This window comes from Zingiber officinale, chromosome 6B (genome assembly GCF_018446385.1).
Source record: "Zingiber officinale cultivar Zhangliang chromosome 6B, Zo_v1.1, whole genome shotgun sequence".
NCBI lineage: Eukaryota > Viridiplantae > Streptophyta > Magnoliopsida > Zingiberales > Zingiberaceae > Zingiber > Zingiber officinale.
Window position 1 is genome coordinate 78,769,746 of NC_055996.1, and position 17,803 is coordinate 78,787,548.

At 35.3% G+C, this 17,803-nt stretch overlaps 2 protein-coding genes across 4 annotated transcripts; both read right to left on the reverse strand.

Annotated features, from left to right (window-relative positions):
- Positions 1 to 3,278: 3,278 nt before the first annotated feature.
- On the reverse strand, positions 3,279 to 5,311 carry LOC121992793 (transcription factor MYB41-like). The gene is made up of 4 exons (XM_042547365.1): positions 5,180 to 5,311; positions 4,169 to 4,466; positions 3,594 to 4,085; positions 3,279 to 3,497 (listed from the first exon to the last, which is right to left on the reverse strand). Exons 2-4 carry the CDS (start codon positions 4,435 to 4,437, stop codon positions 3,470 to 3,472), a joined length of 789 nt encoding a protein of 262 aa, XP_042403299.1. The 5' UTR covers positions 4,438 to 4,466; positions 5,180 to 5,311; the 3' UTR covers positions 3,279 to 3,469.
- Positions 5,201 to 14,754, reverse strand: LOC121992792. 3 transcript variants are annotated; one of them, XM_042547362.1, is made up of 12 exons: positions 14,479 to 14,754; positions 14,195 to 14,314; positions 14,039 to 14,096; positions 10,596 to 10,676; positions 10,394 to 10,465; positions 10,063 to 10,307; positions 9,897 to 9,968; positions 9,234 to 9,350; positions 9,045 to 9,126; positions 8,910 to 8,956; positions 6,702 to 6,783; positions 5,201 to 5,335 (listed from the first exon to the last, which is right to left on the reverse strand). In XM_042547362.1, exons 1-12 carry the CDS (start codon positions 14,700 to 14,702, stop codon positions 5,213 to 5,215), a joined length of 1,323 nt encoding a protein of 440 aa, XP_042403296.1. In that variant the 5' UTR covers positions 14,703 to 14,754; the 3' UTR covers positions 5,201 to 5,212. The 3 variants fall into 3 exon arrangements, with proteins under 3 accessions (XP_042403296.1, XP_042403298.1, XP_042403297.1); XM_042547364.1 differs by lacking the exon at positions 5,201 to 5,335 and adding an exon at positions 5,537 to 5,833; XM_042547363.1 differs by lacking the exon at positions 5,201 to 5,335 and adding an exon at positions 5,537 to 5,873.
- Positions 14,755 to 17,803: the final 3,049 nt, after the last annotated feature.

Sequence of the window (17,803 nt, forward strand, 5' to 3'; positions counted from 1 at the left end):
GGTCAGCGCCTTCTGTTGCTGCTCTATCATCTTGGCTGCTCGCGCCTGTATAGTGTGTCAAGCTCCTCTTGAGAGAGCGTCACGGTGTGTTGGCGTCCAGCTTCTTCCATCTCCTTGACTCGGATTCAAGTGCGTTTCCACAGACGACGCCAATTTGATCATGTCCGAGTGCTGAGTTGATGGACGCTGGGGATGTGACGCTCCTGTTGACTGGTCGAAAACTCCCAAGACATAGATCCTTTGCCGTCGTGAACCTACAAACAGAATGCCGAGCCGGGGAGGGGTTCCCGGTGATGGCCCTTCGACGCTCAAGTTAAACCTCCGGCAAAAAAAAGTAGAGCGAAGAAGAAACGAGAACTGTAGCTACAGTAAAATAGTGAGCATACCTCTGTCGAAGTCTGAGGGTCCTTATATAGGGCTTCCCAGGGGCACGTGCACGCTTCCCGAGGGGTGCACACTCCTCAAAGCATACATGGAATGACGTGTCAGGAAAGTATGTCTGACACCCTACCTCAATAGCACGAGCATATCTCTGATGTGACAGTGAAAGCTTCCACCGTACGATCCTCTATCTGACCATGTCGCCAACCATGCCTCTCGTCGGCGACATTAGCTCCTAGGAAAATATCGCCGCCTACCCCCTCTGTCCTTTACCGGGCCGAGCGGAGGAACCACTCGGCTAGCGCCTTTCCCGGACTCAGCGGAGGCCACGTCGGCTAACGCCCTCCGGGCGGATGCCCGCTCGGCCGATGACTTGGTGTCCGCACCCCCGTGTCGAGCGAGTGAGCCTTAACTGCAGGGTTGACGCCGGGTCTACTTGTTAGCCGAGCGGGATGACCGCTCGGCTTTTGTCTCTTCTCGCTTTGCCTTATGAGCGTCGGAAACTCGACGTCGGGTCGAGCTGTCGAAATGCCGGGTCGGCTATTCCTCCTACTAATCTTGATAATCCACCCGGTCAAACATCTGCTGAGTGTTCAACCTTCAATCGAATGGACATTCGCCCCCTCTTACCATCGGATCATAAATCGTATGTTATAAGTGCCCTTAGTAATTAATTATACGTTAAAGTAGTAGATCTCCCTTAGTAATTAATTATAAAAGACAGCTATTTATCTAACCACGTTTCTAAATATCAAATTTACTTTCTTTAGGCCCCCAGGCTTGGTGTTATAGTAAACGAAGGAACGCCCTGGGCTATAGTAGAAGGGTATTAAATTATTATTCGATATGTACAGTTTAATTGTTACTCGGCCGCCCGTTCACTCAATTTATCTTAATTATCGAAGAAAAATTTTTATATGATCAGATTAACCGTCCCAAGTTCAATGTTACTAATTCAATATTTTTTCATCTTAGATTTAGTGTTAGTTGATTCATCATTCTTTTAAAATAAACGAAGGAACGACTTTCTTAATTACTGAGGTGCTACGATATATGAGTTTCTAAAATAACAATGGTTTAATTTTTATCTAGTGCAAATAAATGACTATGATGTTTAAATCACTCCTGGTATTAGATTATCCTGATGCTATTTATCTAATAGTTGATGAGAAATTTTATAAGATCGAATCAATTACAATGAAGTATAGATATAATTAGACTATAATTTTTAAATTATCAAATAAGAGATCATCGACTTTCCTAAATATCGCTCACATTATCCACTTAATTAAATATTAACTATTTCAACCTACTTTTAAAATTCTTCACTTTCACTTTTGAAATCCTTAATTTACATTTCAAATGTTCATTTAAAAAAAGTTGTAATTCAATTTGTAAATAACTAACCACTTATAAAATATATACTCACATATGTTTTTTTAAAATTGAATTATCATAGTTTCAGTTTAAAAATATTTTATTCAAAATGAACAAACCTAATGGAATAATTATATGGGAAAAGTATCTTTTAACCCTTCTCTATTTTCTATCATGTTATATTTTACTTCTGTATTTAAAAAATAATATTTAATCCCCGATGTTCTACAAAACAAAGCTGAGGGCATTTACAGTGAGAAATTTATAGTTTATAATTTATGTTATAAATCTCTCAATAAAAACCCCTCCCCCACTACATAGATGGGGTTTATAGTTTTTTTTATAAACCTGTATCAAAATCTTGGGACCGGATTTATAAAAAAAAATAGGGGAGAGAAGATAGAGAGAGGATTTTAAAAGAAGTGAGGTTTTTAAAAGAGATAGGTTTTATGATAATGGAGAGGGATTTTTAAAAAGAGTAAAATTTTTAATTTTTGATGTGACAATGATGTAGCGGAGCATAAACCTCTATAAGAGGTTTACGATTACGGATGCCCTTATCAGCTGAGAGTTGATATTATCAGTGTTACCATCTTTGATGATCAAATTAGTGAAGAACTGAGATATGAGACTCGCATGTATACATGAGAAAGTAAAAGAACTTGAAGAAGACAAAGAAAATTTACCTACATGTAATGAAAAAAATTATAACTCACATTTTTTTATGAAATCTTATATTATATAATCGTGGACATGGGTGGATCTAAAATTTTAAATTTATCAGGAAGTGAAGAAAATAATTATTATATATTATATTCGAAAGCTACGCAACCAGAGCAACGAAAATATATATTTTAAATTGCTTAATTTTATTTTATATTATTAGAGGTTACATATAATTTATTAATTTTAATTAGTAAATTATAATTTATTAATTTTAATTAGTAAATTATAATTTATTAATTTTAATTAGTAAATTATAATTTATTAATTTTAATTAGTAAATTATAATTTATTAATTTTAATTAGTAAATTAGCAGTCATGCACATGTTAAAAATATAAATTAGAGCCTTAAATTATTTAGAATTACTTAAGATATCAATAAAAGAAATAGAAGTGAGTAAATTATCAATAAGTTTAATATTATTTTTTCTTTTTAAGATTATTAAAAAAGTATAAAAAAATAAGAACATAATAATTTTTTAATGACTTTAGTTAAAAGAGGTTAAATCTTATTTTTAAAATATAGTAGGACAAAATACTCCTTGATATAAATAGAGGGAAGTTAAAAGGTTTTTTTTTCCCCTAATGGTATTTATAACTAAGTTGAACTCCGATTAATTGTGATAATTTTAGAAATTTACTTGACTAGTTGAATTTCAATTTTTACGAAGAAAATAAAGATTTTTAAGTAACAAATATGAATATAAAAGTTAACAATATCTTTATGACATACAATTTTTAAAATGAAGGCAAAGGAGAGAGCTCCATTTCCATGGCTTTGACTCCGAAAGGAAGATGCAACCTTTGAAATAATGGATCGGCATTCACCCTAAAACGACAATGACAAAATTCTCTTAAACAGAAACAATATTTTACATAAGGAATAAAGCAAATAATATCAAAAAACAAATATGATCGCCAGCATCTTTACTAGCTTCAAATAACACATTTATTTTATTTAGTATTTCCCCTTCTATCTTTTACACTTCAATCTTCATTCGGAGAGTTGATTTGGCTGCAACAAAACAAGATCATCGATCACGTATGTTAATTTATGGATTGGCAGCCATTTTACTAGGGAGTTAATTAAGAAGTAAGAACAATTACTTACTCTAAAATATCTTTCCAGGAAAACTCTTGCTCTGCTAGATTTAGGCCTTGCCACGGAGCTGCTGCAACTGAATCCCTCTGCAAGCACTCGGTGCCCTCAAGGTTACCCTCCGGCACCATCTGATGAGTATCTGAACAACTAATTGGCATGTCATAAGAACTGACAATTGGATCGAGGGGACTCGTTACGAGTAATTCTTCAAGCAGAGAATTGAGTGGGAGGAGATCAATGAGATGGGGATTAATGCCTGAACAAGGCTCTGGGAGAAGAGGAACTTTATTAGGAGTACTCATGAGTTGAACAAGGTTTTGCAGCATCTGCAAATTGGCGGCTTGCATGAGGAGGGCGTTTAAGTTTGCTAGGGAAGGGAGCTGATCGTGGGTGACAGGGTCGATGCCCATTCTGAGGAGCTTCTTCTTCAGGCGTGTGTTCCAGTGGTTCTTGATCTCATTGTCAGTGCGTCCAGGCAGGAACGACGAGATCTTCGACCACCTAAAAGAAGTATAGATAGTTCTTGTGAAGAGAAGTGCAGTTTTTAATTTAGTCGGAAACTGAAATAAATAAATCATGCATACTTGTTTCCGAGGAGTGAATGGAGGTGAACGATCTGGCGTTCTTCTTCATCAGAGAACTGGCCCCTCTTGATGCCGGGCCGGAGGTAGTTATTCCACCGGAGCCGGCAGCTCTTCCCGCACCGGTTGAGGCCGGCATTCTCTGGTAGGCTCCTCCAGCTCCGGTGGCCGTGGAGTTGAACGTATTCGATGAGCTTCCTGTCCTCCTCCGGCGTCCATGGCCCCTTCTTTACGTCAGTCTTTGTCTCTTTGCAGCAAGGGGACCTCCCCATGGATTGCTAAGCTGATATTTAATTTGTAGCTGCAACAAAGTGGATGGAGACATAGATATATATACACAGGGAATTGAAAAGAAGATAGAGACTTTTAGATTATTTATAAATTATAACGATTACAAATTAAAGAAGTCAAATTGTTAATGGTTAAATTTCGGTTTATGGTTCAACATGAGTTGTTATTGACTTTGGTGGTGCACAACATTTTGTTGGAACAAGTAGACTTGTATTACAAATAGGAAGGTTCCCTTTTACTGACAAGAACACTATAAAGTTCAAAAAATATACTCATCCGTCAGGGCTCAAGATTTTCTTCCTCATTCATATGTCATCGTCCTCAAGAAATTCATGCATGTTTTGCTCCTCTTAGTCAAATATTTCTTCTCTTTCTACAGTTCATTAGTTTAACTCCCCTCACCCAACACTCCCTTAAATTTTTGCAGATTATTGCTACTCACTGTGTTCTTCAAAACTGTTAGCCAAGTCAAAATTGGTTTCATGAATCATGATTGATTCATCAAGTAGTTATTTGGTGACTGCAATGGATTTTGCTGACTAATTAGTATTGAAACATTTAGTCTTTTACCATCCAAAAGGTTAGTCAAAGAGAATCCTCAAAGTTTGTCATCAAATCATTCAATGAATGAATAGATTTAGATGGCGGCCTTGCTTTATGACAACCAACAGCAATCACTCTCAGATAAAAATAATAAAATAACTCTTAAAGAAATGAAGTCACCTTGCTAATTATATTTGTTAATGGTGGTGACACCTAATGAATGACATCAATTTGGGGCAGTAAGTTAAACAAGATATAGACTTGAATAATTTTGAAGTCTATATCTTCAGGTGCATGTGTATTACGTCCAAGATCTAGACTTGTAATTGAGTCAACCTGTACAAATATAGTTTTCAATAATTTAAAGCATGCATACGTAGTGATAAAGAAATATATAAAGTTTGACGAGAAAAAGATTCATATAATACTTGTTTTGCATTTAAACTAATGATGTATATAAATCTCCACGCATTCAGAAAAAAACAAAACTTAGGAATATGATAAATTTTAAGCATTTAATTTGCTAATTAAAAGAAATAAAAACCCACTAAAAAAGAGGGCTTAAACGTCTTTTATTCTTAATTTAACTTTACTTGTTAATATACACATAATCTACATAATTAACACAGCGCACACGGTTCCCTTGCATGTCTGCAATTTAGTAGCATGACTCTCAAATTGCTCAAGCATGGCAAATCCAGAAACCGTTTGGCTCAGCCAAAGGGAATAAATCAACTACATGGCATGGCCTTGCTAGTAAAGTCATTAAATGCTACAAACTGTATGATCTTCATGGGACAGCAGCTGTCATAAACCGATGATTCAATACTGCTTCTGCAATTGGACGTTGACGGTAATCAGGGTTCAGCATTGCCTGAATAATAAGAAAAAGGGAAAGCAGCCTAAGTTGAAATGAGTGTTCGACTACTAAAGCATTGATGTTAGGACCCATTAATTAATGTGTTAGGACCCACAAATAAGCACAACTATCAACCAATAAACATTAGAAATTCAAGAATATAACAGGAAGAGGATTACGAAAGCCCGAGGTCTCTCGTTCCCCATTGCAAGATGAGTGCCAGACTATTTAGGTTGCTTGGGAAAAGAAATGAGAAGCACCAAAGTTTTCTCTGATTTTTCTCAAACAGTTAATTCTCCTGAGGAAGCTAATGAACCGCCATGGTTCTTAGTGGATCAGGTGGAATGATGGTTTGCTAAGAGAGATTATGGCATCGAAGCTCACTTGACAGTGTGAGTTGAGGAGCGAGGTAATAACTTCATGTTAGAACTTAAAAGAGTAACTTGTTTGTAATAACATACCTTTTGTTATTGTGTTACAAAGAGATAACAACATTTCATTTAAGAAAATAATATGCCAAAAAGTGTAATTCCTTAAATCTATTTCTTCAAAAGGTCATACGCTGATTCCGGATGCCCCACACGGCTGGCCCATAGTCATTTGTAGAGGAGTAAATTAGAAAACCAAGCAGGCCAGCACATGGAAGGGTATTTCCGTCGGCTTCGCCGAATCGACCCTTACCCATTACTGCAAATCTACCATGTGGTGACCAGCTTAGCTATGCCCGGGGGCGTAATTCCTTAAATCTTTGAACAATACTTACAGATGATTGAGATATGAAAATAATGATAATATGCTGAGAGAACTTTAAGAAATATAAAATGTGACAACACAGATGCTAACCTGAAGTAACTCCCAGCCAGCACCATCTCCCAGATCTAGAAACTTGACAGCTTCTAATAATCGATCATCTGCAGAACAGTACCTGCAGAAGTAAATATAATCAACTCAAAAAGTATGTTGTCAATAATTAAAAGGATGCATAAATGATATCATTTGTCAGATAACATAACAAAACTGAGAAAATATTTACTGTATTGCATGCAAAGATTTACAATAGTTGCATAGAATACAACTGTGGCGTGAATATGACGAGCAAATAAATCTGTAGCACTGCAATATAATGAAAGAAACTAAATTTGTAGCTTTGCTGAGAAAACAAACTAAATAATTGCAGTTTAATCATCAGCATCTCTATGGAAAGAAAAAATGGAATGGGATTTGAGAACAAGAGGAAAATAAAACAAACAAGGGCTTTAATGCAAAAATTTGTCAAAACCACAGCTAATGTTCCAATAGGTATAAATCCTTTGTTCAGTCAGCATAGTGTCAGTTACAGATACAATATCAGAACATAGCCAAGAAAATTTAACTGATATAGCATCAGTAAAACTCAATCAAAAAGGTATCACACTAGCCAAAATTTATTAATGCTATAAACAAAAGAAACATAAGCAGCAAGATCACTGAAGGTAGGAGAAGTTGGGAATAAGATAGGAGGATGTATGTATCAAGAATGTGAATAGATTATTAGATGGAGAATCTTGAAATAAATAGTGTTAAAGCTAGAACAGCAGTTAGTAGCCACAAGAGAGATTTATTATATGAGTACCATCATATATGAGTTTGTGTTAAAGACAACAACGCCAACAAAAAAAGCTTTCTTTTATTTACTGATTCCCTTGCTTAGGTTAAGATTTCAGAGATTGGTGAGTTCTCCATCTCCTTCAATGAGTTTATATCAACCACCATACTGGTAGATCAATTCAGAACTCCGAAAAGTTAAGCAGAAGATCAGCAAGAAATGTCTCAATTGTTCATAGGCTTCATCAGATTCTACCTTCTCTTTAATTTTTTACCTGGTTCTGCAATGGCTTTGATCAGGTGTTTCCAGGGTCAAACAAAGAATATACTGCACTTTTGTGGATGTCTGGCACCATGAAATTTGGCACTGCAGATGCTCCAAAATCTTTTAGAGAGACATTGTTAATGTATTTGGGACTGGGAAGATGTTCAGTGGCTTTGGAGGGTTAAAAGTATCAACTGCGGCCAGGCCAGTGAACTCTCTATGCTTTCTATGGTTCTCCTGGAACTTCCTTTTTTGTGATGTCAGTTGTTATCATGTACTGCTATCTCAAGTAAACCTCCTTGGTTCACTCCTCTTGTTTTTTTTTTTAAAGTGATGTGTATGTTTGCTCCCATATGATCAGAGAACAAGAATTGAAATTTCATTCTTTGACTTCTCAAATTGGTGACACGTACTGCTTCATTAGTGCTTCACGAAATCAAGACACAAACACCAACACCAACAGAACAATCAATTGGACATTGGGAGCTGTAACAAGAGGAAAAAATAAACACCAGAGAAGATATTCAAGGTCAGAAAGCAAGGGTTGGTTCATTTGAGGCCAGAGGGAATGGAGTGAATGCTGATAAACACCTAGGTATGCGTCACCACCCAAATTTTGATTTTTACTTATGTTTGCATTTGTACAACAGATCCTTATGTGTTCGAATAGCATGTAGTGCATATTTCCTGTCAAACAAACAAGGATTAAAGTTTCATTCTGTCCTCCTGGACTGTGGGTTACCTTCCATTTTGCTAGTTCATGAAGTCAAACTCAGCATCAGGACAACACTCTGGAAGAGTCAATTGGACACGAGGAGGCTAATGACTTGGAAATTGATGCAGGAGAAGACCTCAAGGTCAGCAGATAAAGGGATCAAACTTAAGGTCCACAGTAGTAGAGTCAATGATGGAAGAATCTTAGGTACATCTTTTTCTTCCTTTTCTTCTTCCTCTACTTATTCTTCTCCTCCCTCCACCTCTTCTCTTGTTTTTCTTTCTCTCCTTACTTTGCCATCCTCTTGGTCAGTGTCAACGGCCATTATCTCATACTACACACACTACAGTGATCAGCACCATCATCATCTAGTTCCAGCAAGTCATGAAGATGCAACATAGACTTTAAACCTTTTAGAGAAACACAATTGACTCATTCTTGCAATCAAAAGGATAAAAAACAACATAACTAAAATCTAGATTCTTACTCTCTTGCTGCAAGAACGTCAAGCTGGAACATGTTTTCGAAAAGTCTCTGGTAATTGGCATGTCAATTGTTCAGATTTTGTGTACACAAAAACAGAAAGTACAGTGCATTCTCTAATAGTAATTTTTCTACTTACTTGCAAGGAAATGCTATCAATAATCCCTGCCTCGCAAAAAGGAACAAATGCCAAGTATGCAAAAAGAAGTCCTGCTTCATATCTGTTTAAAGTGAACCACTACCTTAGAAGTGCTTTGCTTGACAAAGTTACACAAATTTTAAAATAATTGTAACATGGTCATATCACCAAGAGCACTGGAAAACCTACATGTCATCTGCTATTCCATAAGCTCGTCTCTCCAAAGGAGTAAAAGCCCCAGCCGCTGATGCTCTTCGCCATAGCCCTTCTGATAACACACTCTCAGGTGCTCCTAAAGATGAATACCTGTAAAATTCCTTTAGTCAATTACAGGTATTATATTATGAATCTGAAGCAACAAAAGAAGGCATACAGGATGCAAGGAACTCAACTGGACAACCAATTCTAGAGTAATAATATGTTAAACATTTCCCATTTTAACAGAGGCACGAATCAAACTGTAAAAACTATTCTTTGTCGATGATGGCTGTACAAATTAGAGCATGAACAGCAGCTGAAATACAAATACATAATCCAGAAATAGTGAAAAGAAAACTTACAATGATCTGATTTCTAAAGTAGGCCTTCAGACTCTCATGTTCATGTATATAGGAAAGATGTAGCTTATACAAACTTTTCCAATTCTAGGATTGAATTGGCCATGCTGATTAAAAGTAGAAATATTACAAAATGACAATGTACTATGTAGTCTACCTACTAAGTGCTATGATTGTCCTGTTCAGGATTAGAAAATAGTACATTGATAAATGAAACAAGGTATCTTGTTCTTTGAGGGATGAAGATTGAAGATTCTATTTCAGAGGAAAATCTGGTAAGGAATTCTTAGCTTACCTAATATCAACTGCAAAGGACAAGTCACGGAGCCTTGGCACCAAATATGCCACATTCTTCTCCATGATGGTGCTGTCAAGATCAATTAAATCACCTTCTATCCTTTTTATCATAAACTAAAATGCCAACAAGTGTCTGAAGATAAAAGTCTACAGGGGTAATATACTTTAAGACAACAGAAGAAGGACCAAGACTCTGATGCAATCTATCGTGATTGTGCAGGTAAGCCAGGCCATTGATAGCCCCGTTTAGCAGTTTGATTATAAAAAATCTTCTCTGGTTAATCTTTTCCTCCTTATTGAAAGGATTCCCAAAAAACTTCCCTCTGGCATTTTCCTCTGAACTTTTTTGACTCGTACGCATGCAGTAATCAGCAGCACTATATTTCCCATCATTTCTGAAAGCAAGCCACTGCAGTGAAACGACATCAGCAATGAACAGTCACGTAGCATTTGTCACGTTGTAAATGCACAAAAAAAGTTCTTTGTCAGAGACACCTGCTCCCCAGTTTTGGTCTCAAAACCACCTAGCAAAAGCTGAAGATTAGGACAAATGTGATCCGGATTGTTCTGCAAGGCAACACAACTAATTATAATAAAGTACATCACTCAAGATTAAGGAATTCAGACAACAAAGTTTCAAGCGAAAATCCTCCTTTCCAGGATATTATTATCCAGCAGCAAAATCAAGTTGCCTTACCTGGAGAAAAACATAGGTACTTAGCTCATTAGTAGCCATAATATCAGCTTCTACACCACCAGTTCGTCGTCCAGGATATACCTCAATCCACATTAACCTAAGTCTCAGTAACAAAGAAACATTGTGAAAATTTTATAACAGTATTTTAAAAAATGTCCTATGTGGAGGCATGTCTGTATGCAATGTGGAACCGTATTGTATTGAACATCCAATATGCACATTGGAACCTAAAGATATGGTTACGCAATCTAGATGACCAATGTGTGGATCAATCAATCCAATGTGGTTAGGCAGTCCAATATGTAGTCTGGGCAGGCAATTATGCAGGATGCATATGCGACTAAGACCAAACTAGTCTGAACTTTAATTGAGTTGATTCAGTCAAGTCAAAGATGGTTTGTACAAACTAGCCAATAGCCCTAATAGAATGAAAAATAATGGGAAGGGTAAGGAATGATTATGATGACGAAAATTAATGATGGTTATAATGAAATATTTTGTAAGAAAAATTCATCAGCTTCTACACCACCAGTTCGTTGCCCAGGATATACCTTAATCCATATTAACCTAAGTCTCAATAACAAAGAACATTGTGAAAAAATTATAACAGTATTTTAAAAAGTGTCCTATGTGGAGGCATGTGTGACCGTATTGAAAATCCTATATGCACATTGGAATCTAAAGATATGGTTAGACAGTCTAATTGTAATCTAGGCATGCAATTATGCAGGATGCATATGCGACTACGACCAAACTAGTCTGAACTTTAATTGAGTTGATTCAGTCAAGTCAAAGATGATTTGTACAAACTAGCCAATAGCCCTAATAGAATGAAAAATAATGGGAAGGGTAAGAATGATTATGATGACGAATTAATGATGGTTATACTGAAATATTTGTAAGAAAAAATCAGCAGCTTCTACACCACCAGTTCGTCGTCCAGGATATACCTCAATCTTCATTAAGTAACAAAGAAACATTGTGAAAATTTTATAACAGTATTTTAAAAAGTGTCCTATGTGGAGGCGTGTGTGTATGCTATGTGTGACTGTATTGAAAATCCTATATGCACATTGGAATCTAAAGATATGGTTAGACAGTCCAATATATAATCTAGGCAGGCAATTATGCAGGATGCATATGCAACTGTAACCAAACTAATCCAAACTTTAATTGAGTTGATTCAGTCAAGTCAAAGATAATTTGTACAAACTATCCAATAGCACTAATAGAATGAAAAATAATGGGAAGGGTAAGGAATGATTATGATGACAAAATTAATGATGGTTAGAATGAAATATTTTGTAAGAAAAAATCATACATGAAATTAACATAGTAATCAAAGCAAATTTTAATAAATCAATTTCATTGATTCAAATACAACAGCTTGTGTAGAGCCCATCAGATTGATGACTCCAAAGTTTTGGGGAAAAGTCTTTAATCAATGTACTAGAAATTGATTTTGTTGATTTGAATTGAACTACTAGCATAGAGCTCATAGGAGTGTATGATCTATGCAGATGACTCCGAAATGTTGGGAAATCAAGGCTTCTAGATGATGATTATGATGGTTTGGTTAGATAATTTCTACCTTATAAAGGATCTACCTGTAAAGTTCTTTGCGTAAATAAACTATGGTTTGTTGATGTATGCATTTAAAACTTAGCTTTAAATATTCCTGATGCAATGTACAGTACCAGTGAACCTAACAGCCAAACGATCATAGGAGTACATAAGTCAGCACTCACATTAAATCAGTTGTAAACTTGAGATTATAAAGACAGAAAGCCATTGATATGCAAAAGATGAAGAAGAAAAATTCATCGTAAACCAAAACTAGCTGAAAAACCATATGCCTCATTGATACGGCGAATAAGATGGGACCCTCAACGTGTCAGAGTCCCGAGGGACGTGGTGGTTGAATTCCCAAGGGGGTTAACTTGAGTGGCCTGGCCTCCAGCTAGCCCTTAGAGGAGTAAGGGCATGATTCTTAGAAGCCTGGTCGAACAGTTGTAAAAAGCCACTCGGAGAGCCCTAAGTTGGTTTTCGTGAGAAGCTCCAAGCAGGCATTCCCAACTAGCTCCATCGGCGGGCTCGTGGGTTCGATATACTTAGCTCTTCTCTCCAAGGCCTGACCGCACTTCATAGCCAGGAAGATGGATTAAATCGGCAAAGGTTAACTCAACCGCACAGATATTCAATGCCCCAATATATATCCGATCATACCCACTCGGGATGGAGGTCCGATCAGATATCATTAATACCTTTACAGAGATATCACCGGGGCCCATCAAGACCTGGAAGCCCCGAAAGGCCCATCATTATGGAATAATAATCAACAACCCATCAACCCAATAATTCTTTTAACGCTATGTGTAACTGTTGTCTGGGAATCACTGGAAAATACTTGGTGCAACCCATATAGTGGAAGTTTCCATCCTCCATGCGCAGAATTGGTTGGTACAATTGGGAAAAGACGACAACAGATTGTCAGTATGGTTGGCCTTATTCTAGTAACGTGCCTCGTTATTCATGCTAAGAGAGACAACACTATATATAGGGTCCCTTCTTCCAACGGAGGTAAGTTCTCCCATCGCTCCCCACTATTTTTCACCACCATTTTTCACCATTGTCAAGCCTCCCCATCTGAGCATCAAAGTGACTACGCTGGGACCCCTCCCTAGCCAATTTGTTGACGTTCTTCCTTTGTCCTCTTTAACGTGGCAGGTTCGCTTGTGGCTTCGAACTCCCTCCCGAGGTCTTCTTGCGATCAACAAACACGTCATCTCATACGCGATCCATCTTCACCGACTGATGATGGTTAGAATGAAATATTTTGTAAGAAAAATTCATACATGAAATTAACATAGTAATTGAAGCAAATTTTAATCAATGAAATTGAAATCAATTTCGTTGATTTGAATATAACTACTTGCGTAGAGCCCATTAGATTTATGTTGATGACTCTAAAGTTTTGGGGGGAAATCTTTAATCAATGTGGTAGAAATTGATTTCATTGATTTGAATCTCACTACTTGCATAGAGCTCATAGGAGTGTATGATCTATGTAGATGACTCCAAAATGTTGGGAAAACAAGGCTTCTAAATGATGATTATGATGGTTTGGTTAGATAAATTCTCCCTTATAAAGGATATACCTGTAAAGTTCTTTGCTAAAATAAACTATGGTTTGTTGATGTATGTGTTAAAAACTTAGCTTTAAATGTTCCTGATGCAATGTTCCAGTATCAGTGAACCTAACAGCCAAATGATCATAGGAGTACATAAGTCAGCACTCACATTATATCGGTTGTAAACTTGAAATTATAAAGACAGAAAGCCATTGATATGCACGAGATGAGGAAGCAAAATTCATCTTAAACCAAAACTAGCTGAAAAACCATATGCCTCACAAATTATAATCCATCCTATAAGATAGGTACCTTAAAAATAATTCGAGTCCCACTTAATGGACCTTGAATTATTCTTCCCTCGTAAAGCCTGAAATGAAACTGCCATACTAACATTATATCATCAGATAACCGAAAAAACATGATAATGTATCAATTGGCTGAATGGCTGAAATCTAATGAAGGTACCTTATTTTCACTTGACCCTCGCCAATATCTTGAACCCTCAGACGATCGATGTCTTGGGGGAAATACCCAGGAACTTCGTATGAATTAGCATTAGGAAACCCTCCTTGAAATGAAGAGTAGCTGTTCGATTTAAAACGAACCGGAACAAAATTAGCAAATATTAGGGATCTAGGGAAGCAGTTCACAAACTCCAAAACAGAACAAGCCAAAATTTAGCAGAAAACCTATCGTTAGAAGAACCGAGACAAGATTCATTAAAAACCAAAGGGAGGCATAGGGAAGACCTGGTGATGTTCATGAATCCGTAGCTTCCGACGAACCTCCCGACCTCGAAAGCATCCGGCTCGGTGATGAGAGCGGCAGTGACCGAAAGCATCCGCCTCCGATCGCTGCGATTCTTCCCAGGAGGAAGATGAATTCTCCAAGCGGATCCAATACGGCCAAGCAAGGGATTCGTGTCCGTCAGAGGGACCGTGCGATAACTCAGCGACGAAATCGGCAGCGCCATTGGAGAACGGAGTGAGTCTGTGTGTGTGCGCGTCTGTCGGGAAACGAACGGTTCGAAATGGCGCGAGTGCGATAAGTAACTTGCTGTGTTGGGCTTCCTCGCTATATTGGGCCGTTCTGAAATATCTTACTAATTTATTAAAAATATACCCTCTTTATTAACGGGTGAAACCTAAAATAAATTTATATTAATATTTTTTTCTATTCACACTAAAAATAATTTTAAAAATTATTAATAATTCCACAAACGAAACAATTGATAGAGTTCGAGACTCAACTACAACATATTATTTTAAATTTTTCTCATCATTAATTTTCTCTAGTTATTTTATATAAAAATATACAGTTCTCTTTAATCTCACATCTTAGAATTGATAACACTATGATCAAATAAACTTTTATAAATATTTTAGACCGAAAATATAAAAAAATATACTTTTCTTAATTTTTTTTACTAAGATAAATATAATATTAAATTAAATTAAATTAATTTTTTCATAGGGAAGCCGTAAGGGTGACACTCGAAAATCCAAATAATTCGGATCAAATTTTACAATAATAACATTTTTACAAAAAAAAAAATAAGATAAATTGATTGTCCAAATTTCTACTCCAAATAATTGTCTGTGGCCTCATTTATCTGTGCTATAAATTCCATCATTGTGTTCTTCCTCTGTTGGCCAAACATCATATATAACATTCTTAATTGCTTAAATTGTTTGTGTCTAATAATGCACGAGCGGTAACAGAAATAATATATAAATAAAATAAAATAATACTTTTCTCTAAGTAAAATTGAATTTCTCTAGATTATATATATATACACCCCTAGACGATTGATCTAGACGTCCGAAATTCCTCCGGATCTTATCGTAAAAATGAATCGGAATATCCAGAAGTATATATATATATATATATATATATATATATCATAATTTTAAATAAATGGAGAAATCTGGTGGCATTAAATTTTTCACGACAATCTCGCAGCAGATGATCCACTGCCAATTGAATTGGCACTGCAGGATGGTGCCATCAATGCATTCCCAACCCATACGATTGATCTCCACTCTCACTCACAATCCACGTGACAAGGCCTCGCCCTTTTTTCTTCTCCTGTAAGCTTTAGAAATTTAATTTATTAATTTAAAGAAGTTCAGCATTTAAAAATAATTTCAAACATATTATTGTGTTAAAAAAAGGAAATCATAAATAAAACTAATTTTGCATGTATATCGTACGAGGATGTTGAAAATTTATGATGTGTATTTTTTAAGTTCCAAATTTTGGGAATTTAACAAAATATGCATATAGATACAACACATTTTGTAAACAATAATAGTAAATAATTAGAATGTGGTCAGGTAAAATAAAATCTTTTATATTTATTTTTTGATTGACATATATTAATTAAGATTGTATATAATAATAAAATATTTTATATTCAAATTCTGGTGGATCAAATTCTTATCATTAAAATTTATCTTTTTATTTGCAAATAGGCAATGTTCAAACAAAAGCTAAAGGCTACGTGGATTCTTCATGAGTTCCTATAACGTTCAACGTTACTAAAAGTAAACAATCTCCCTCGTGTTTTTAACTCTTTTTTATATGTATAGAGTCCCACACTTTCTTACAACTTTTTGTTTTCAATTAAAAAAAGATTAAAATTAAAATAATAATATTAATTTAAAAAAGTAAGGATTTAGGAAGCCGCTTATTATGTTTAATAAACGGCAATACTCGGATCCTCTGTCTTCAAATTTTTTTATCCCCATGTCCCTTGTCGATCGGATGGATCAGATTATATCTCAAGGCATCATGACATCCTTAAAATATGTACAATATCCTCGTGATATGCAAGGCATCCTTAAGATGTAATCTGATCTGTCCAATCGGCAAGGGGACACGGGGACAGAGAAATTTGAGGAGAGGACATAGGATCCGAACTAAATAAAAGGAGTGACTCTTACCGTGGAAGTAAGCTCCTTTATCTCTCCATAAAATTAGGAATTCAGATCGGATTAAAGATCGATTATAAAAATAAATTCAATTCAAATTAACATAAAAAAATGACTGTCCGATGCACGAAGCTTCCATTATACGAGATCTCGAAGAAGAATTTATTATACATAATTTTATCTTATATTTTACAAGAAACTGTTTCCATAATCCAAACTCACATCTAATCTGAAAATTCTAAATCTGAATGTAAACCTGCATAACCTAACTCCACCCAACCAAATTTTTATTATTATTTCTTATAATTTTTTATCTTTATCTCAATATTTTTATCATTGTTATACTATATTATGTTATTTATATATAAAAAATATCTTAACTTTTAAAATTAAATTAAAATTTAATCTTAAAAAAACTTCCTAAATCTTAAATTTAAGTCCATCTAAATTCAACCCGGATCTAAAATTAAATCAACCTAAAAACCCTAATCCGAACCTAAAAACTCCTAAGTTAATTTTTTTTTAAGATCGATTTTGAAAGATCGGATTCATCTTTGCCATTCCTATCTGAGACAATTTGGAATATAGATGAAGATGTTATTTAATTTTATAGTTTTATATATTATCTTTATTTGTTTGTATTTTTTAATAGTGTCCCTGATATATCAACATTGTCATGTAGATCTTTTTTATATATATATATTTGTTTAGGCAAATACAATTAAGTTGAGAGTATGTTTAATTTATAAAGGGCAAAAATAATTTTAAAAAAACCATCAAAATAATGTTTTCATATACATTAACATAACCTGATTAGACCATAACTCTTGTTATAATCTATTATGATTAATATTACACTCACATGATCTGATTGGATCATGACTCTTGTACACAATCGGCAGTTAGTAGAATTGGAGTCAATGATATAATATTATCCATTTTTGACATAAATCCTCATAGTTTTATTTTTATACACTATCTAAAAGGTATTATACCAATGGAGATATATTTCCCTTATAAGTTCATGGTCCTTTCTATATGTGTTTCAATATGGTTTTTTTTTTTTGTAACTATTGCAACCATATAATTAGGAGAATTAGATAAACACATAATATCTAACTCTATGTCATTTTAAACTCTC

Coding starts and splice junctions, on each gene's coding strand:
- LOC121992793 (XM_042547365.1), bottom strand. CDS start 4,437: ATGGGGAGGTCCCCTTGCTGCAAAGAGACAAAGACTGACGTAAAGAAG. Junction 4,086..4,168: donor CATTCACTCCTCGGAAACAA/GTATGCATGATT, acceptor TACTTCTTTTAG/GTGGTCGAAGATCTCGTCGT. Junction 3,498..3,593: donor TCCTGGAAAGATATTTTAGA/GTAAGTAATTGT, acceptor GTTTTGTTGCAG/CCAAATCAACTCTCCGAATG.
- LOC121992792 (XM_042547362.1), bottom strand. CDS start 14,702: ATGGCGCTGCCGATTTCGTCGCTGAGTTATCGCACGGTCCCTCTGACG. Junction 10,308..10,393: donor AGACCAAAACTGGGGAGCAG/GTGTCTCTGACA, acceptor GTTTCACTGCAG/TGGCTTGCTTTCAGAAATGA. Junction 9,351..9,896: donor TCCTTTGCAGTTGATATTAG/GTAAGCTAAGAA, acceptor GGAATTTTACAG/GTATTCATCTTTAGGAGCAC.